General features: G+C 37.5%; 2 protein-coding genes across 2 annotated transcripts in view; both read right to left on the bottom strand.

Annotated features, from left to right (window-relative positions):
• Positions 1-2,362, bottom strand: part of grm2b (glutamate receptor, metabotropic 2b) — a 30,028-nt gene extending 27,666 nt beyond the window's left edge. Inside the window, exon 1 of the mRNA XM_038695422.1 lies at positions 1,591-2,362. The gene's annotated coding sequence lies outside the window, so the exon portion shown is untranslated. The remainder of the gene's footprint in view (positions 1-1,590) is intronic.
• Positions 2,363-4,314: 1,952 nt separating this feature from the next.
• LOC119886458 (testis-expressed protein 264 homolog) overlaps positions 4,315-22,819 on the bottom strand; it is a 36,804-nt gene continuing 18,299 nt past the window's right edge. Inside the window, exons 3-4 of the mRNA XM_038697219.1 lie at positions 15,912-16,077; positions 4,315-7,198 (exon numbers count right to left, since the gene is read on the bottom strand). Coding sequence (XP_038553147.1) covers positions 6,912-7,198; positions 15,912-16,077 — 453 coding nt within the window. The 3' untranslated portion in view covers positions 4,315-6,911. The remainder of the gene's footprint in view (positions 7,199-15,911; positions 16,078-22,819) is intronic.

The following is a 22,819-nucleotide window of genomic DNA, read 5'->3' as shown; positions in this document are numbered from 1 at the left end:
ATAACAGCCCAAACACAGCGCTCATCCCATGAGATTTATTTAAAATACTGCTTTCCGATGTTCACGTGACCTACACTGATAGGCTGATCACTTACCTTTTTGCAACATTTGTGCTCATAATTTTTAGAAAAAATACCCAAGCTGGATTATGGACAAAGTGTCATCCTTTTCTCAAGTGAAAGCCAGGTAAATGTTTTCTTCATTTAATATGATACAGCAGAAAAACATTTTCTCATATTATCCTGGAAAACAGAGCTGTTCAGTCAAACCACACAAGACACATGATGATCTTCTAAATGACTGCTCAAAGCAAAAGACATATATTTTACGGCTAATGCTTTTGTTTTAACCTTTATTTTACCAGGCACGTAAGTTAAGAACCAATTCTTATATACAATAACAGCCTGGGAAATACAAAAAGAAGGGGGAAAACGCAGCCGCCACAGCTCCACTAATGATTTCCATCATTATATCAACTCCAGTGAGGACAGTTTATCCCTCCACCTGGATTTGTCAGCTGAAGGAATTAGGATGCCTCTGTGGTGGCCAGCAGCCAGCTGATTGTGAATTTGAACATAGATCAAGTGCATCTTTCAAAATAGCACCGGGAAAATCTGGTTGTCAGCCTGTTTAGCTCTAAAAAACAACAACAAAAACAAAACAACAGATGATTTAATGTGCTAATACCTCACCTGGAAATTCACAATAAAACATCATCTGTCTGAATGACTGAGACTGATAGATAAATATGAGAATGAAACTCTCTACAACAGATTGTTTATTGACTGTCTAATAATAAAACGATACTGTAATAACATTCATGGAGACCTGGTAGTGGATTACAGCAACCAATCTATCGTACATTTGAGAGAAATCCCGCTGCTACATCACATCCTGTCTGATCAATTGACAACAATGTGATGACATGCGATCTGTCCAATGCCAAATTGTTTCGGGTTTTTTATGTTTTGCACCGAGCAAGCTTACTGTCGTAAATCCTGAAAACTGTAAAAAAAAAAAAAAAATATATATATATATATATATAATATAAAAGAATAATATCCACAGCAGGACGGAGTGCTCGTTCAGGGCTCTGTCTGGAAACCAAAGCTCTGATTGGTTTGAGAAAAGCAAGTGCTCTAGAAATTTTTAGTTGAGACAATTGTAACGATTCTCTCGCGTCAAGCGGTTAACAACTTTGCGTATTTATCCCATTCATGCCAGTATAGCCTACACACTCAGGTGTTAGATGGTGTAGTGACAAAGTAGACAGATCAAGTTCGGCCGCTGTTTCAATTTGCTCTGGGATCTATTCACTGGTGATGTTGTGCCACGTGAGATTTAAGTGCAATAAAGACACAGGAAATTGTTTGTATTCTACTAAACTGATCATTATGATGGATGTAGTGGTGGTTACGTTGAGGTTGTGGGATAGCCTATGATCAAACATGGCTAAAAGCAGTTGCAAAGGCACATGAAACAGAAACATGCGGAGACAAAGTAATTTCTATGACAGACTACGTGTGGGGAAAACATAGGTTATTAAACATACGTTGTTAAAATCAAAGTTATTAAGAGATCCTTTCTTACCTGGTTGTTGCAGTAGATGTATCTTGACGGATGTACCTGCAGGTCTCTTTTCCACAAGCCCGTGCGCCAATAAACAGACACCGCGAGGAGCTTCATGTGACAAGCGGAGTCCAGATGTTGCTCACTTTGTGCGCGTTTGCCAGGCAGCGGTTTGGATCTGTCCTTGGTTCTGAAGTGTTGTTCACAGGGGCAAGTGTGGCAAACTCCTATCGGTGCTCTCCAACTTGTGCCTGCCACCCACCGTGTGTGTACGCCTACAGACCGGAGCAAAATAGCCTACCGCCCAATAGTGCTCATATGTCCAGCTGCATCGACAGCAATGATGCTCGAAGGATTCTCCTATATGTTACTGCCGGCTGCACTGAGACGCAAGTGAATCTAAATTCAGTTGTAATTACACCTCTCTTTTTTTGCATCGCATTGCATTTCCTATTTATAGTCTCTTGGAAAGTTAATCGAATCGACTTCAAAATAAGAGCTGTCGAGAAATCCTGCTGTAGCACTGTCGGATCACACACATGCAGCCGCTCCGTGCTGCTCCACAGACATAATGAGTGCAACGAGTCGACGCTGCGCTCTCGCCTCTCAGAAACCTGACTGCACTTCATAAAGCGGTTGCTTGCCAGCCAGCGAAGTGAGTTACAGCACCTAAACAGGAGCGACCCAAAAATAATGAAACCTATTTTATACCTGTTTTCAACTTATCACAGGTCTATTTTTATTTATTTTACAATGACTCATCCATTGCATTTCCCGTGGAACTGAGCTGATAACCCCACCACCACCGCCACAAAAGGGGAACTCTTTCCGGAGACTGTACAAGGCGCCGCAGCTCTTCAGCTAAATTAAGAAAGATGAGAAATGAGCACCAGGTTTTTGGTTTGTTTCACTCTATGAAGGCCGGCCAGCTCCTCATTCACCTCCATCTCATTAAAACTGAATACAGAAACACTCCAGATGAGTGGCATAGCACTTCCCAAACTAAAGAGGCACATTGCACAGTTTGTTTTCCACTGAAAAGGTGACACAAACACACACACACACACACACACACACGAATGAACTCATAAATACAAAAGAGCTCATATCATTTAATCTGCAGTTTGGAGATATAACAAAGACATTAAAGTTGAATTACATAGAGAAAAGACATAATTCATCCTCTTAAGTTCTGTTGTTACAAATAACTTTGTATTTATACAAACATAATATATAGCAATTGCTTTTGAAATTCTTCAGCCAAAACAAATAACCCTTACTGTCAGCCTATTAACTATTTAAAATAAGTTTAGCCAGCAGTGGAAAATGAAGTCTCACCGGTAGTTGAGGTTAACTCTATACCTTCACACTGCTATCTACATCCTGTTCTGTAGAAAATCATTTTGCAGGGACACCATTTCATGCAATAAACTTTGCACTTTGCACTATTTTTGCACTATTTGTACTAACTTTGCACTATTTTCCCCACCCAAAACAATATTACATTTGCAACATTCCAGATTTATAATTTTTGATTAGTGCATTAAAAGGTCTGCTGCACCGGTTTGGTTTTTGTGTTTCAGTTACAATAACATCTGCAAAATATCCAGACAGCAACATAAAGTTAATTCCGTATGGATTTATTGCTCACCCATGTCTGTCACCTTCACACGCTTAAGCCCCCCCACCATCCCTCTCCTCTCACCCACACATACAAAACACATCTCACTGTTTCATTTCCGGACTAACAATAGCTACTTTGCAGTTAGGGGTTGGGAAAAGAAGAACTTTTTTTGTGTACAGTGGCAATTAAAATGACGAGCGGGTCCTGGTTGTTGCATAATTCCCTCAGCTAACACAAAGGGACCAATTTCCTCCTGAAATAGAATTTTAGTTTAGGTTACAATAGTAGGGGGCATGTGGGTGGAATGCAGAGTTTAGATAGGAACATGGCAATTAATGTCGAGTGAAATTATAGAGGACAGAAACAAAGCATTTCTAGCCAGTGGTCAGTACTTCATCAGTCTGACTGCTGCTGCTCTCTTTATGGTTTTCTGATAATTCAGTGTTAATGAATGATGAGTAAACAATCAGTCAAAAATCCACAATTTAGTTTCTGTCTGTGGTGTCTCTGTGTTTTATTGATCTTTACAAGTATGGAAACATGTGGTCTTGTGACAAAATAAATGATAACTTTAACTGAAAAGTGTCTATAGTACAGAGAGGAAATCTCTTCTGATCAGTGTGTCGCAACTTCAAGGCACCCAGCTATTAAAGGGTCAGTTCAACCAAGTCACAAAAAGCATATTTTCTCACTCACTACCTGTAAATCTATCTCAATATCTATAGCCCTGCAGAAAGTGTTTGTTTAAATTGAGGTTTGAGATATCCGTCTGTAAAAATTCTGCTGCCATTGGAATTTGGTTTGTGGTGTTCAAAACCCAGAAAGGTTTACAGCTTTTATTGGAATTATAGGGCTTTCAACCTGATAATCTCTGTTTTTAATTTCTTCTAACTGTCCACACTGAGTAAATTCATACTACTACTAGTTAATTTTTCTTGTCGTTTGTTTGTGTTAAACTGGGTGAAAGCTTAATGGCCCAAGACCATCCTGTCAGTGGAAGGTCACAGCTTCAACTTCTCATCCCAAGAATTCTGTTTTATTATTTATTTTCATACTATAGACCATTATTTTTATTGGATATGACAACATTTTACACACTTAAAAAATCCTGGGAACTGAGCTTAGTCAGAAACCACTTTATTTGGAGGTTAAACAGAAAGTGTGTGTAACACACACTGTAACACTTGTAATAGCTGTAATAACACGTCATTGCACTGGAAAGCTGATAAAGAAATAAAAAAACTAAAAATAGATGCACAATCAGTCAATTTTACCATTTGCCTTTGATGTTTTCCCCCTCTAAATAAGTTTGCCTAACCTTTAAATGCCCATAGAAATAAAATAATATCCCTACCAGCTCCAAAGGCACGGCCAGCCCTGAGTATTTATCCACCTAGCCTCTGAGATCATTACTCTGTCACACCAATTCTGCCATACTTAAGTTTGTTAGATTCCCAACCTATGTGCAATAAACAATGTAGCCTACAAATAATTCACAGATCAGCATGGAGTCAGCAGGTTAGTACCACATGTGTATAAAGAGGGGGGCACACACTGCTTCCTGAGAGGTTTTATAATTACAAACACAGAAAGCATCTCAGAGCTTCACTCTTACTCTTAAAGCTCATCCATCTCATTTAAATTTATTCTGGGATTTTAACCCCATCTTTAGAGTAGCATCAGCATTTAGATTAGAAATGTAAACACCCACTATACATCAACTTATTTGTAGAACATTTATTAGGTAAAAGCTCAGCATTGAGGTACCTCCAATTTAGAGTAAATTAATGAATGAGTGACAATGTAACAGGATCGCTTGTTTTTGTTTTTTTTTACACCCATAGAGTGTACAGTAGTTTAACGAGCGATCACCAAAGCTCTGTAATGAACTGTTAGGCAGTATGGAGATCTTCCTAAGTATCTGTAATGGCTGTGAACTTTTTTTTTTTCAACCTTGGCTAGATTAAAGGACAAGCAAAAACCTTTCTCTATAGGTATTACTAATTTCTGTCAAAGTGAAAACAGTCACCTGGAGAATCTTAAATAAACACATTTTAACTCAGAATTTTAGCTCACTGTGATCTCTTGTTTGCTGGAAGATAAAGGATATGGATATGACTGGACATACATTATAAGCTGTGGGTCATCAGGTGGTCTTCCACGCTGCAGCTGCCATATTTATATCAGAGGGAGAATAACAAAGGGAGAAAAACAGAAATTAGCCTGTGCAAAGAGACAGCAGATGGTAGAAAGGTTGAGAAACAACAGAACAGGATGGCTAAACAGAAAAGGAAGGAGCTAGGGAGTGAATGTGTGAGGATAATTTGAGGATGCTAGAAGCCAAATGTAGAATGATAGTAAATGCAAGGTAAAGTCATAGAGCTTTGCTTTCAGTAATAGAGAAATGAATATTAATAGTCAGCCCACTTGTCTTGTCATCTTTTTCCTTGACTGATCATGGCAGCAGGCTGCACACTCACCATAATTATGTCCTCAATCTCAGAGGTGATCGGGAGGACCACAGGAAGAAGGCAATTATGTTATTCACACTTTTCCTTTTGGAAATTAAGTCAATTTTACATCAAAACATGCGCATCAGCAACAATGCTATGTCATCACAATACACATAAAAGTTTTTATAAGGCACACAAATATTCAAACACAAAAAATAAACAGAAAACTTTATGACGACTTCTGTGTGTGCTTATAGTAATTTCAATGTCGTCAGTTATTAATTAATTAAATGAAGGCCCTTTGTAAACTAGTCAGTATAGGTATCTGGGAAATGAACAGAATTCTCTGTATGTTCCTCCAACAAATAAAAAAACTTGCTGGAAATGCAAGTAATGGTTATCTTAAGTACACCAAACAGGAGATATCAAATACTGGTAGACACTCAAGTAAAATGCCTTGCTAACAAATACTCAGTTCAGTCATCTTGTGTGATTTTGACAATCATCACTTCTATAAAAAAAAAAGTTTCAAGAAACTCAGGCTACCTGAATGCATTCTGCAGATTTCAAGTGGATCGTTTTCTGTCAATAAAATAAAGCAGATTTGTAATACTTTTACTAAAGAATAAGACTGGTTACATTCTAGATTTTTCATATTATCAACAGATCCAATAACCAACATTAACAGTTACCTGTGTATCCAAAGCCAATATTCTTTTGCACCATAGACCTCCTTTGTTGTCTAATAACTATAAAAATGTTCCTAAATTATGATAGGCACTGCTGTTTGTACAGGGTGGATCCTGCAAACACTGTCCCGCTGCTGTAAATACTCATTAGAGTACTAAATATGGATTAATCCATGTCTAAAAGTATTCTGCGACAAATGCCGTATGTACTCATGCTTGGATAAGAAATGCTAAAAACTACAGCCCAGCTGTTTTAGGAAATTATTTCACATTTTCTTTTAAATTACACAATATATCTATAGTTTTTAAAAACGAACATCTTCTATAAGAAAGAACTGGCTTTCAGAGTAGGGAAGTCTGAAAGTATTGAGAATCGGACTAACACATTTTTGGTTTTGGTCTTTTTATGCTGTTCACAATAACAAAAACATAGAATATCACCTGCCCTATCCTTTAATATTTCCCTTTTTGGACATGAACACACAGTAAGCCATGCTTTTAAAATCTGCACTTCCCAACCTCATCAATTTCAGTCCTTTATTCTCTCATCTTCACCTTATATGTCTCAGTGAACTTTTACTCTTCTTCCCCGACGACACCCCACCACTCCTGAGAGGGAGCCTCCAGGCTCTTCTGGTTGGAGTCTCCATGAAGCCCCTCTTCTCTCTCTGCCTGCTCTCCATCAGTCTGCTCCCAGTCCAGCTCTTTAAATGAGGTTCCCCTGGAGCTTCTCCCTCTGTAGTCTTTATCCCCTTGATCATGGATAGGCACAGAGTGGACCGAGGATGCTGCCAGGGACGTCTCTCTGCTGTCTGACAGGAGAACCCCACTACCTGAGCTGTATTCACTGTTCGAGTCTGCACCTAGAGCAGCGATAAAACAAAAGGAGGGAATGAACAGATGGTGAGAGGACTTCTATAAACAAACACCACATGAGAAAAGCTAGGCTGCCCAAAAACCCAGTGCTGGGATTCAACCAAAATCTGCATGATGGTATTTGAGCTGCACTGACTTAAGTCCAGAATAATTATTATCTCTTCCATAAATTCTGCTTAACTTTACCAGACTCATAAATTATTTAGAAATTATATGCATGGAGGAAAATGTATCTATAAAGGAAATGTTGCCAGTATACCATGCTACATATAATGTGAACTAATGTGCTTTAGAAAGATTGTAATAGTTCAAGGCCATAAAACAAGACTAGCGACAACAGCCACACTAGCAGCTAACATGCTAACATGCTGACAAAGACAACGTTACCATGCTTTTATATTTACCAGGTATAATGTTTACCATGTTCATGTTTAGTTTAGCATGTTAGCTTACAAACCGTTGAGAATTAGCTCTGAACTAATCTAAGTACAGCTGAGGCTGGATGGGAATGTCATTATGCAAGTATTAAAGTACTGAATATATTGAAATTAAGACCTGATGATGGTACTCAATGAAAAGTCAGGGGAACAACAAAATGATTACAATTCTTCCAGAGGAAGATTCCATCCATTCACTAGTGAATGGATGGAATTAATTGGTCTCAAAACCACAAATGTTAACCTCAAGTTGGCGCTAGAGGAAAATTCAGAGGATCACCAAATCCAAATTTTGTGCTAATTCATCTAGTAATTGTTGCGATATTTCACAGGAGTCAAAACTTTGACCTGTTTATGGCGCTAGATTAAAATTCACAAAATTCACAAAAACTGAGAATTCATCCTCTAGGCAACAATAATATATATACCAAAACTGATATAGTAGCAATCCATCCAACAGTGACTGTCTGTACATAATGTCATGGCAATCTATCCAATCATTGTTGACATCTTTAGATATATAGTTTGAACCCAATGTGGTGGACTGACAGACCAACAGGCTCAGACAGCCCAATGTTGCCATCCATAAATAAAGGTAGGGCAAAATAAAAATAACCATTGTCCTTAAGAGATATTAAACCTTAATGGAGACTTTTCTGTCAGTTTTGATGTATAACTTCCAGGTTATTTACTGGACTATATTTTTTAATGGTAAACAAAACCCCAAAACTATGAAACTGGAGGATTCATAAGGGAACATGGAGAGCATGTTTCTTTAAACGTAATGCAAGCCTGTGGTTTCATTTTCCTTACATTTATTAGGCTAACCCTTTTTTTTTATTCAGCCAGTTCTTTTGCATATTGCACATTCAGTTTGATTTAGGGGGATTAATAAACAAGGAACCAGAAAATCTGACATCTGAGCGGAGGTAATAAACTGTATCTTGCTTGTCACACATTTTCCTGGTTCTAAACTATGGGATGAGCAACACCTTGTCAGAATTTAAAATAGGCACTGAAATGCTGATAATTAGAAACTCCTGTAATCTAAACGTCTTCTGCTCTTTAATTGGACAGGTTCATACAAGCAGCCTAACCACTTGACTCCTCAGTGTTCTTTCAGTTTGCTCCTTGCAGGTTAATAAGATCAATTTCATACTTGTGTGTGCCAGTCTGTTGACATTTTGTCTTTGTGTGGCTGTGAGTGTTTCTAAGTAATTTCCTTTCTCTTTATACCAAGTCAGCCTTTCATTAACTGCAGACCTTACAATGATCCACACAGAAGGCAAGAACTAACCTTTCATATGAAACAAGCTGATCATCATGTAACAGGTGATAAATACATTATAATATGTGGCAAATTATCAGAGGTAACATAGGTTTGTGCAGTTAACAGAATGACAGGTTGACAACTGTAAGTGCATTTCAATTGAGGAAGAATTTTAACCAAAAAGTATGAAGCTTTCAGTAAAAACTATATCATAACATCACAAGTTATCAGTGTTCAAAGTCACCAATTATCAATCAACAAATGTCAATAAATCTGTGACATGCTCTTGAGCACGACAACATTTTTTCATTCCTCATTAAACTTCAAAGTAAGAAAACACTTTGAAAGTCACACGTTCTCAAGTTAAGAGACTTCCAATACTACAAGCAAAATACAAAAGAAGGAAATGGTGTTACATAGCAAGACGCAAATAGTACAGAACATTAATTACCCTGAAAATACTTGAGTATAAAACATGTAATCAGAAGCAACATAAAATACCTAAAGGCTCTCATGTTGTTGTGTCACACTTCTCCAAAATATGGTATTAAAACAGGAGACAGAGAGAGAGCTATATTGCAGTGTCAGTTCATGTTGACACAGAAAATGAGACTGGGGCCAGGATCGAGCACAGCAGTTTGAACAAGAAGTGAACCATGAGAATTTAAACTAATTACATATAACTTGCACAGCGGATTGAATTATTAATTATTCATTCCAGATAATAAGGTAGTATACAAAGGCCTAAGATGACTTTTTAACCTGGTGGAAAAGAAGTTGTATACAGTCCCCTCCAAAAGTATTGGAACAGTAAGGCAAATTCCTTTGTTTTTGTTGTTCACTGACGACATTTGGATTTAAGATCAAAAGATGAGTATGAGACAAGAGTTCAGAATTTCAGCTTTTATTTCCTGGTATTCACATCTAGATGTGTTAAACAACTTTGGACATATCACTGTTTGTTTTAGACCACAGCATTCTTAAGTAATGGAAAAAGTAATCTTAAAGTAAATAACATTTAATATTTGGTAGCATAACCCTTGCTTGCATTCTTCATTTGTGATGCTATTCCAGGCTTTTACTGCAGCTTCTTTCAGTTGTTGTTTGTTTCGGGGTGTTTCTCCCTTCAGTCTCCTCTTAAGGAGATGAAATGCATGCTCTACTGGGTTAAGGTCAGGTGATTGACTTGGCTAGTCTAAAACCTTCCACTTTTTCCCCCTGATGAAGTCCTTTATTTTGTTGGCAGTGTGCTTTGGGTCATTGTCCTGCTGCATGATAAACTTCCTCCTGATTAGTTTCAATGCATTTCTCCGTAAATTGGCAGACAAAATGTTTCTGTACACTTCAGAATTCATTCTGCTGCTACCATCATCAGTTACATCACCAATAAATATATTATTAAATAGAAAATTAAAAAATATTGATGAGCATGGCCAACCTATGACATTTCCTCCACCATGCTTCACAGATGAGCTTGTATGCTTCGGATCATAAGTAGTTCCTTTCTTTCTCCACACTTTGGCCTTTCCATCACTTTGGTAGAGATTAATCTTGGTCTCATTAGTCCATAAGATCGTGTTCCAGATCTTCTGCGGCTCATCTCTGTACTTACAAATTTCAATCTGGCCTTCAGATTCTTCCTGCTGATGAGTGGTTTGCATCTTGTGGTGTGGCCTCTATATTTCTGCTGTCTGAGTCTTCTTCCAACAGTGGATTGTGATACCTTCACCCCTGCACTGTGGAGGTCGTTGGTGATGTCACTTACTGATGTTTTGGGGCGTTTCTTCACAGCTCTCACAATATTTCTCAAATACTGTTGTTTTCCTTGGTCGACCTGTTTGACGTCTGTTGCTCAGTACACCAGTAGTTTCTCTCTTTTTCAGGACATTCCAAATTGTTGTGCTTGCTATAGACAATGTTTGTCCAATGGCTCTGGTCGATTTTCCTTCTTTTCTCAGCTTGACAATGGCTTGCTTTTCTCCCATAGACAGCTCTCTGGTCTTCATGTTGGTTTATCCTCTGAAATTCTGAACTCTTGTCTCATACTCATCTTTTGATCTTAAACCCAAATGTCTTCAGTGAACAACAAAAACAAAGGAATTTGCCTTACTGTTCCAATACTTTTGGAGGGGATTGTACATGAAAAAAAAAGTAAGACGTACAAATCAGCGCTAAACACAATGTAAATTATAGAATAAACTCCTATTTATCTTTATAAAAATGCATTCAAAAATCAAGTAAAAAACAACCAAATTTGAATCTAGCCACAAGCTCAAGCTGATTAATTTACACCCACCTCATGTGCGTGTGATTGATGGAGCCAAGAGGAAAAATGAAATAAAACATTTAAAATATGCATACTGAGCTGTGAAAGAGATAAGAGTTTGGTCTCATGTTGGTTTTTCTCTGCTGGTTGAACGCCTAAAGCAAGTCGTAAAATTGAATCAGTCGGTCAGAAAGAAAAATCCCATTTGGATTGGAAGATACACATTAGGCATGATATCTCAATTTTGTTTTAGCCAAAAATTGTCTCTAGATTTAATTGGAGGGTTTTAGTGGTGCCTTCAGGCGTCAGTCACTACATGCATCTGAGTGACAGTTGATCCTGTACTGGAATGAGATGCTGCTGAATTTGAGCATGTTAAGATTTAATGTGTTTACTCAAACTTACTTACTTAAGATAATTACTATATTCAGGCTTAAATTCTGTCAAGTACAAATCAGTGCCCACCAAGGTAACGTGAAATGGGTGAAAATCAGACTCCAGACTTGAGTCACAAAATGAATTGAAACATGTTAAAGTTACTGCCTGTTAAATCCTGACACAATAAAAAACAAATAAGACAGAAAGGTAAATTAAAGGTTAATTTAAAGGTCTACGCATTACAATGACTTGATCGGAGCTATGTTATAAACACTACTAACTAACACAGCTTTAAAGGAATAATTAGAAATTTTGGGAAATACACTTATTTGCTTTCTTGCCAAGACTAAGATGAGAAGATCAATACCACCACCAGCGATTAGCTTAGCTTAACATAAAGATAAAAAGCTTGGAGAAACGGTTTGCCTGACTCTGTCTAAAGTTAAAACAATCTGCCTATCAGCACTTTGAAAGGGCATTAATTAACATGTTTGTTAATCGGTTAGACTCTGCTAGTTGCCTTGCAACCTCACATTGAGGACAACACTCCAGGAAGTCACCGCACCAAACCAAGCAATAGTTACCTCACGTCACACACCAAAAAAACACAACTTGTCATTTCTACATTTAATTTTAATGGCCAACATTAGAAGACCTAAAAGACCTGCAACTGACTTGCGATTTGCTTTGTTTGTGACACGACTTGAACTTGAGATTTAACTCAAAACTTGCTTTGACAAGACTTGAGGTTTGAGGTTGACTTTCCCCAAAATACTTTAAAATAGCTGACCAATGACCAAACCCCCTGTGTAGTTCCACAGAGTGAACTATATTCAAGATTGACAGTGATTTCTAGAACGCTGTCTAGAGCCATGTGTGAGGAGGCTGGGGGTTGATCTGGTCACTGAGATGGGTCGGTATGGGGGAAGCTGGGGAGAGCAGATGGGTGGGATGGGGGTCAATAGACCAAAGAAGCCTCCAGACCGAATGGTCCACCAACCTGGCTGAGTTGATCCCAGTGTGACAGGAGCATGGCTGCCTGTCACATTATCATTCACAGTCATGGACACAAAAGTCATTACCACTCTGCACCGCACCCATGACACATGAAAAGCACTGGATTTGTCAGCGGCACTCAGTTTCACTCTGGTTTGTAACAAAAAGTAGAGATCCAAAAACACTTTGAAGATGTGGCTTTCTGCAATGTATTTGTAAAGTTTCAGTTTGTGGGTAGAAGACAAATAGAAATGTGACACTAAGTGTGAGGGGTTAGACAAAACCAGATAAATGTATTTCAGTGCAAAATCAGGAATTTTACTATAATTTTAAAGGAGATTATTGACAAAGAACAGCACACAACTACTTTTGGAAAGAGAAACATTACAGAGCATTTATATTAGGGGTGATATTTTGTTAAAGTCCACTTTGAACCCATTTTTTTGTCAATATCGTAATTCTAAAAAAATATATATTTTCCTACTAAGAAAGGATGTCCATCACTTTTGGAGAGCATCACTAAATTGGAGAAAAAAAACCCATCTGGATGCCACATTGTTTTTCTCACAGCGAGCAAACTGAGCAACTTCAGGCACCAGCTCTCACATCATCCCTGAGAAAGTCTGGAACAAATTGCTGTTGCTGCCAGAAATGTTATAACAATTCTGGCAGTTTGAGAATCAAATAAATAATTTATAATGTAGATTTTTCAAAATCAGTGTTGAGTGTGGACACGAATGCCCCCTGAATAAATTGATTACTGTACACTGTAGTCCTCAGTACATACACAACTAAACCAAAAAAGTGGAGGCTCACTTATTTTTGACTGCAGTTGGCATCTCAGACTGTTTTTTTGTACTTTCTGGAACAAGAAAATATTTGGCATTTTTGCTTGATAATGAGTTACAAAATGAATCAGCTTTATCATTCACCTAAGTGCTTTAGCTCCAATCATCTCCTGTGTGTGTATAAATTACCCATGCTATATTCCACATGTTCAAAATACATTTTTTACTCTATGTGGTTCCCTGTGTTGTCAGTTTCAGTTTTTGTTGTTATTTTTACATTTGTGTGTGTCAGCTAGGCTATAATAGGATTCATTACAAGGTCTGCTTGTACTGAACTGAACCAAATTGAACAATATGGCCTCTGACACAAAGCGGTAGTGATTAGGTGCTATGAAGCTGTTATCATCAAATAGGTTTATTTTCACACTCCATGTCAACTCACAACTAGACCCACTTCATCCAGTATTGACTCTTGAAAACACTCCTTCACAAGCTTTTATGTCTCATGAGGATAAATTAGTGTCAAGTGGAATTGTGTGAAAGCACTTGTGCATATTTTATACTGAAAGCAAGTTTTCCATATGGCGCCTGTAAAGCTGTGGACAGCCCCTTGGTGAGTGGCAGCACACTTCCACCAGAGGCTGTTGTGTCTGGGCTTTTCATTAACACCTAAGAAGGTGTCAATCACAGTTTCCTTCTGCGGGGCTGCTCATAAACAAAACAGCAGTAGAAACAAGGTCCAATTCCCCAGTGTCCCACCCACGTGTCAACTACCACAGCTAACTGCTGAAGCTAAGGCCCCATCCACACTACTCCGTTTTAGTTTACAAACGGAGAATTAAAACGAATACGATCTCCGTCCACACCAGCGTTTTAGCTGTGTTTTGGAGTTGATCTCCGTCTACATTAAAACGACTGATCATCTATTGGCCGTTCAGGTACGCTGGGCATGTGCGTGCCGGTGTAAACACGAAGCAGATGGTCTCTTCCTGGTTACAGAAGATTTGGCGAAAGAAAAAATAAATACAGACGAAGAAGTTTTTTTCTTTTTTGCATGCACCAATAAGGAGCTGGGACTGTTACTGAATTAACACAGGAGTGTGGCGGAAAACAGACTAGGAGTCGTTGCAAAGTAAATACGGCGACATGCACAGTACAAGTGTAGGCAGATACGTGTTATTTGCACGGTACATAATATTTTAATAAAAATACCATGTCAAAAACCCGGTCAGTAGCATTGTGTTTCTGCTTTGCATGACTTCTAAGACCCAATCAGAGAGCCGAGCGCGAGCGGCTGCGTCATCGTTTCTAAAGTCCTCCGTTTTGGCCCGTCTTCATTAAAACGCCCTCGGGAGTTTTGAAAGGCAAAACGGGGTCGGCAGCGTTTCTAAACTTCTCCGTTTTAGGTCTGCATTTTCGCCATTGTAGTCTGGACGGGAGGTGCAAATGTAGCAAAAGGTCTCCGTTTTAATTAGAAAACGCAGTAGTGTGGATGGAGCCTAAAACAGCTGAAGTAGCCATCTGAGAGTAGTTGACTGTATACAACTGACTGAGAAAAGCTTTTTTCCTAAAATATCAACTTTTTAAGTTCAATTGTATGTCTAATTTAATCATGTAATTAATTAAGCTAATTTTACTTCTCTGAAACATCTCTTGGTAGCTATTAAAATGCTTACAGCAGCACAAATCAATAAGAATGGGTCAAATGACTTGTAGTGTAATGTATTTTAGTATGTTTTGGCTAATTGTTTTGACTTTACAGCCTGCAAACTTACTGTTTTGTTTCACTAACCAGTAGCGAAAAGGCGCTAAAAACACTGCATACTTCTTACTCAGCAATGCAGATAGACAACGTTAAGAGTCTAGCTGGTGAACACAGAGGAACATTTAGAAGCAAAAAAGCCAGATACGTTGCTCAGGCATTAGAGAACTGAAACTGAGCTAAAAAGAGAGTGAATATTGGACTTAAATTTGTCAGGTGGTCAAAAAACATGACTCCAAATAAATTAGCATTTTAAGTTGCTCCCAATCGCCTGCATGTGTAAATAGGCAACTGTTTGCCAACAAATCATCATATCAACTGTTTACAGGTTGTTTAGTCTAAAAAAAATTTCAAATTTCAAAACACAAACCAGTGAGTGATGTTTTCCCACATACAGTAACTAAAAAATAGATTATGTAATGACTCTGAAAACTGACATAATAAAGTTTCTGCAAATATATAAAATTAACTTTTTTCTTTTATGGGTTTGTTCTTCAGTTTCTGACATCTATCACATTTTAGGTAATTTGTTAAAGAAAATCAGGATTGTATTGTATTGGCCTGATTGTGTGCTTTATTTGAATGAGGGGTTCTATTTCAATAACGGTGGTGACGAACAAAGAGACATGAATTTTAAGCTTGATTTGCAATCATCATCATCTTATAATAACTGTTAAATGACATCCATTTTCAAGCTATACGACTGGCAAGCCTGGGGTCCTATATGCAGCATAAATCTCTCATGAGGTTTACCTGTACAAAAAACATATGTGCTTCTGCAAGACAACATGAAGCACAAGTACCTGAGATGTCTGTGTCACTGTGCAATTCCTCTTGTTCTGAGAGCCTCCTCTCTACCTGGCGGACTTCAGGCACATAGAAATCTCCCTGCCGAGCCAAGGGGGCCATGAACTGGACCTGACCCTCTCTGTAGATCTCAAGGAACGGGTGTGCACACAGTCTCCTTTCCTGCAAGAGATGTTAATGTTGTTGAGAACATAATCCAAGTTCATGAATTACAACAAATGTAATACATAATATTAACATACACGTTTCCTTGTAGTAATTAATAGTAATTTAAGTGAACAATTCAAATTAAAAATAATCTACATGCTGTCCCAAAATGTTGATTGAAAAGCATGTCTGAGTAGTGTATCTTAAAACTGTCAGTGCTAATGTAACTCTGAAGGTGCAAAGTCATAATTGCCCATGTTAAAATGAGTCCCATCAACACTTATTAACATTTGCCCTACGAGGCTGAATACACACAAACATTTAATGGACAGAGGAAACACCACAGTAGGATTCAAGCGCAGACACGCCAATAATCCCACAAGTCTGCGTCCAGCCAATGATTTGATTTCATACTTGGGAACCTCACTGCTCTAACGCTGAACAAACACGAACCTTGTTCCACCACCTTCACACACCACATGCAAGACAGCTTAAGATCCCTACAATCTGTCTTTACGGATGTTCAGCTTCCACACTTTTCACGTTGCCTCTGTAACTTCTGCTACTTGTGGAAGAAGTGGGAAGTCTCACATGACAGAGATACTCCGCTTTTCCGGGCTCATTAACCTTTCCTACGCCATGTTTTGTTATTCCGCTCGTGCACAGCCTTACTTTCACCCATTTGGCACATGCAAAGTGTCTCGCAGCACTGCAGCATCTCAATATGATAAATTATTTAAAGATCATTTGTTTTAATTGGCTAAAAGCAATGTCAGTTTTCATTACTACTTGTCCATTTTACTGTGGCTAACAGATTACATTTTACAGTGTAACAGATTTGTTGCAGTTTGGTGCAATTTAACAATTAAATTAACCAGATGTTGTACATGATCTGATATTTTTACATTAAACTAAAACACAAGCATTATTATTTTCTTATGGTGAATAGGCTATGGATTCAGAGGGAGTCGTGACAGAGACTACATCATTTAGAGTAGTTTAAAATGAGGCTATTGCTTTAATCAAAAAAAAGTGTGTGGCATGGAAACATTAAATGGGGAATAAAAGCATGGCATTAGTGTAGAGTAATGAAGACCTCTGTATACATACCTTGCACTCTTCCTTCTTCCAACCATGTGTTTCATTACTGACTTGAGCTAAATTAAACTTCAGACTATAAATCATTTTTACACTATGGCAAATTCATGACATCTCTCTGAGAGTTGAACTTTTTCAGATTTTTGTTTCTTGACAGAATCTGGGAGTTCAGAGTCCTTGTGCCCCTCGCGGACGTTACAGTTTCAAGCGAAGTGTAAGTGGTGACTGGCAGGTTACTATTTAGTAGAAAAACAGGAACGTTACACACATAGGATCTGATATAGCAGGCTTGTAAGACTGAACAGACACACACGAGACAGATTCTTTATAGGAGACTTCTTTTCAAACCCTTAGCCTATCATCTCTCTCACCATATGTCTCTCAGCCCAATTATGACAGTGGTGACATTCCTCTCGCTGCTGTCTGCAGGAGCAACGTTGTCAGTTTCAGTGATTTCAGTAGCATCAATTATTGGTACATATTTCCTTCAGAAATATCTGTATATCCTCATTGGCTTGGCTCATCAGCTGGAGTCAAACAATGGACTGCTACATATTATATATGTGGATGCATGTACGCAGATATACACAAGCGAGTTTTATTTTGCAATTCAGGCATTAAATAAATGATCAAATGTGAAACTGAAGTATTGCGCAGACACACTTTCGGAACAGTAGCTACACAGAGGGGTTCAGTGTTAATATTTCACTGGTAAATTCAGATTTGTCAGAATGATCTTTGCTTTAGAGTATAATGGATGCACAAGAAATTTGATATGACTAGTTGGTGCTTCCACAACAGAGGACAGAAGACAGCACTGCAGAAAAGATGCACCAAGTAAGAGTATAACAATATACAATTGATTAATGGCACACTTAAATGTTCCAAGCACAAAAACATCATATGCCAAGGGTTTTAAAAGCACTGCATTTACCCCTAGAGCAGTGGTCGGCAATTGGCGGCCCTGGTGGTTGGTTCTGAAATAGATCTCAGTTATGACAGATACAGTTTTTCACACAATCACTTCCTCTTAAGTGATGGTGCCTCCAAAATAAAAGCGCAAGAACGTTTTCTGCGGTAATGCCATATGCTTTATTTCCAGAAATCATTTGGAGGGGGGCAGCCTACAGTTCATTAAGGGATGAAGAAAGTGAACGTCTGTTTGCTTCACAACATCCTGTGAAGAATCAATGACATTTAGGTCTGATGATTCACATCAGCTGTTTAATACTGGGATTCATAACAACAACTTTGGATTTGCTTCACAGTGTTTATGGAGTCCTGACTCACCGGGACATTATTTACATTGTGGGAATTGGAAACATCATGAGGAAACAGTGTTTACAATGGAATTTAGGGTACATCAGGTCCTGCAAAATAACCCCATAGACCTCAGCAATTATGAGAAAGTGCAGAGCAATAATGGGACCTAATGAGTCAATTCAAGATGACAAAAAAGATACTTCAAGTGAAATGTCTATGAAGATTCTCAGTCATCCAGGTCATAGTTATCCAACGAAGGTTAAAATCAAGGGCAACTGGTCTTGGTTGAAGATACTTCCAGTATCTTCAACCAAGTCCAGTTGCACTTCAAGTGAAAACATATTCTGGCTTTCTCAAAATGTAAACAAAACTGAAAGTAGGACAAAAAAAAAGGTCTATTGCTCAGCCACCCAGTGTTTTGTGCTATGTGACTAGAATATGAGCTTTTTTCCTGCCACATCATTAAAATCTCTGATGCTCTTTTTTTGTTGAAATGAAGGCATCTTTTAGTCAATGCAGTGCACCTTACATTCATCACGATTTTTGAAACTACTTTCCCAGACACATTAAATTGTTTTTGATTTTGTGACTGATGCACCTATAATTCTAGGTTTCTTGAATCTCTGACACATTAAACACATTAAAAATGCATTTTCTTGTAGAAAACTAGAAGGTTTCTTCTAAATGCTGAATGAATCACCTGTGCATCTGCCTGTGCAATTGATTATTTTGAGTTTGTCGAAATATGAGTTCTTTCCATTATTCAAATTCAAATGAATTCTTTGTAAAAACAGAAGCTTGCTTGCTTCATGAGTTGGAGGTTCTCCAGGAAGTTATATATAATATAATCAATATATAATAATATAAGAACTATGAACTACAAATAAGACAAAACCACAATTTATAATATAGCCAGAATATCATACCGGAGCTGTACAGAAAGACAGATGAAATATTAATACTATTCAAAATTACCAGAGGCTAGCCCAGCAGCAGGGCAGGACTTGGACTATTGTGTTTGAAGGACAGCAGACAGAAGTGTAACCATTTGGGCACGGGTTATTTTTTTATAATTATTTATTGTAAGACCTGAGGACACCTTTATTATTTGTACAACCAGACAAGGAGCTTATACCTGTTACTTACAGTCACTGCTAGGTGAGTAAAGCAACATCCTCAGCCAGTAAGCCTCACTATACAGTGAGGTCAGTTTCTCTGTTTCTTATAAACAGAAGATGTGGGGTGGAGGGTAGGCAAATAATTAGACCAGTAGTGGAATCACTGAGACAAACTGCGCACAGTGGGCTTTTGTAATTGGGTAGGGGGTTGTGGATGGTGTACTTTTTGATTTTGTTTCTTATTGATCTCTTCTCTTGCAGTATGAGGGTCCCGGGAGCCCAGGAGAGCAGTCCAGAGTAACAGGGTCACAGTAAGGTCATTTTTCTTCATATTCTCCATGGCACAGGAATGGCAATATTTTTTGACAGAAAGATATCTCTTATTTAGTTTTCTTTGTTATGAAAACATTATTACATTGTTGCATTATTAAGGGAATAGACATAGGGAATTACAAGGGACAACAGAACATGAGCTCACCTTGCTTTCAAAGCACTGTTTCAAAATTTGAAAAAGAAAACTGAGGCAGAGCTGGATGTATCCATCTTTGCTTCATGTTGCTTTTACGCTTTTCAAAATCCAAATATGGATGAGAACAGCAGTAACCCATCCTTATTTGTTCTCAGAAGCATCTTCGGGGGTAGATGCTGCCCTTCAATGCTTTTCAAGCACATGTCAACCTGTGCCAAAGCTGTTTCATGGCAAACCATTCAAAGGTACCACATAAGCTCAGTTGATGCGTTAAAAGGCTTAATTATTGCTGTGCTTGCTATGGACAATAAAACAATAACAATAATTATCGCAATAGATTTTTTTTCACTTTTTTCACTAACAATATAACAAATGTTCAATAAATATTAAATAAATGTTTGATGTTATTCACGTGAGTCATACACGAATAAGGACTTTTTTTTTTCTTAAGATGTTTCATTTGTTGAGGAAAAAGAACTGAAAAAAGCTTTTACTTAATTTTACTCGTGTAGATTTGTTGACAAAGATTTGATCATAATTGTTTTGAATGTTCACCTCAGATTTGCTAAATGATCCACTGTTTGGCCTCAAGTGTTGACCATAACGAAGAGTTTAAACTGCAATTAACCATCAGGTTTCTACAACTTTCACTCAGGAGCAAAAATCAGCCTTAAGAAGGAAATAACGATTTGATACTTATTGTGATAATTATCAAAATCGAAAGATATGAAACATTTTTCATAACATTTTTGGGCATATCGTCCAGCCCTAATTACTGCACTAATTCACATGTCACAGTTAAATAAACCTTGTTATTATGCTGATTAGTTATACTGAAACACTGTGTAGGAAAATCTGCATCAACAAAGGTTTAAAATGAATGAAATTAGATATGAGCAAAGCGGATTACAAAAAACATCACGCAAACACAGATATTTAATCACCTCTCATGCACTTTCTCATGCTAGCTGATTATTTGCAGACCCTCTGCAGCAGGTCCAGAGGGAACTGGTGAAGGACAGACTACACAAAGATGAGGATGTGCTAGTGTCCTCTATTTCCAGGTTCCTAGCCTGGGGGACAACATCTGCATGGGACCCCTTTACAAATGCATCACATGTGCCTTTGGATAAATAAATGAAACTGTACAAGGTATTTTTAGAGTTCTAAAATAAGATTTATGGTCCCTCCCCTTTGGTACAACACAGCTACACACTTACGCTACATTTTGCCTTGAAAGTCATGGAGGCTCTACACCAAGTCATCATATACTGTAACACTACACATAAATATTGTATACAATTCTACAAATTACATATTTATTTTATTCAAATGTTTGTAGTTGGTAGTGTACTGGTGATATTGTAGATATTTAATGCCAGATATTTACATGCACACTATAACATGATTACTTGACCACACTAAGGAAGTAATGCAGTCATGTAAGTCATGTAGATTTGACATGATTTTGATTTTAGTTTGCATGACTGCTTTGACAGTCTGGATGTGAGCTAGCCTTTGAAACAACAAAATTACTTAATTTTTCAGGAGTGCTATTTGTGTCTATAAGTCTAATTAAATTAGGAAATCAGACTAAAATATGTGAAGGCCACAGCGATTTGAAAGATTGGCAAGTTATCCAGGTCTGTTAATTGGGGTATGCTTACTGTGATTTTGATTTTAATTCATGTATAGATGTTAAGATGTTAACAAGTGCAATAAAAGGTTATGATTAAATTATTAGAGCGCATTTAAACAGCTCACAGAGAATACAGATTGCCGAATAATAATATTTTTAGATATTACTAGATAAGACACTTACACAAGCACAATAAACCAAATATCAATTTAAAACAGAGGCATAGAGGGTCAATGCATATGATTTATCTATAATTATGATTATTATAAGATATAATTAATTTAAATATTGCTTACGTTCTCAAGTACAAGACTCAAATATTGAATGTTTTTTATGATTTGGGATGGTTTTAAGATATTTCTGATGTTTTTGTTATATGTTTGACCTTTTATTTAAGTCTATTGTTAGTATGTTTATTACATTTCTACAAATAGGTTTTATACAGTAAATTGTATTATACTAACAACTTCTGAAAACAAATTATTATTGCACATGTACTGACACTGTAATGCCAGAGGTTCGTTAGGACATTTTGACATCACCGTGGAATCCCCAAGTCCTCCAAGTCTCTTTCACAGAGCACCACGTTAACACAGTCTCCTTCACATGTTGTAATGTAGCCAGTGGTGGAAATTGGCGAATTGTTGCGGGAGTACAGTCTAAAATCTATTCAATGTTTTCTTATAAGTGGAAATCGCTTATCTCTGTTTTACAGTTTTTAAAACGTGTTTAGGAAATGAAAGTGAAAAGGGGAAGCGAAGATAAATCCAAGATTACTCGAGATGACAAAAACTACGCTCATTACCGTAATTAAGTGCAATAAAACCTTCTTGAGTAAAAAGCCAAAACTTAATCAATTCACCTGTTCAACAAGCATGTAAACCTGTACAAAGCACATAGTATATATAGAGTATATAGTGAGTTTGCTGTTGTAAACACGACTGTTGCTGCTCTAGAAACAATATTTAGTTATAGTTAAAATATTCAATTCTAATCCTGTTCTAAATGTATTCTTATTTTAAATTATATATTTTAAAAGCACTTTAAGTTTTATAGAGTTCTGATAAAGAACCAAACCAATAGGAGTAGTAGCACTGATAAAATCCTAACAATCTCTATCCCTAAACATCACTACAATTTGTCTAAAAACACATTTTAATGGAGACCTGT

This window comes from Micropterus salmoides, unplaced genomic scaffold (genome assembly GCF_014851395.1).
Source record: "Micropterus salmoides isolate LMB-PRFRI ecotype aquatic unplaced genomic scaffold, ASM1485139v1 Ms_hic_scaffold_4, whole genome shotgun sequence".
NCBI lineage: Eukaryota > Metazoa > Chordata > Actinopteri > Centrarchiformes > Centrarchidae > Micropterus > Micropterus salmoides.
This window is presented reverse-complemented; position numbering and strand designations above follow the sequence as displayed.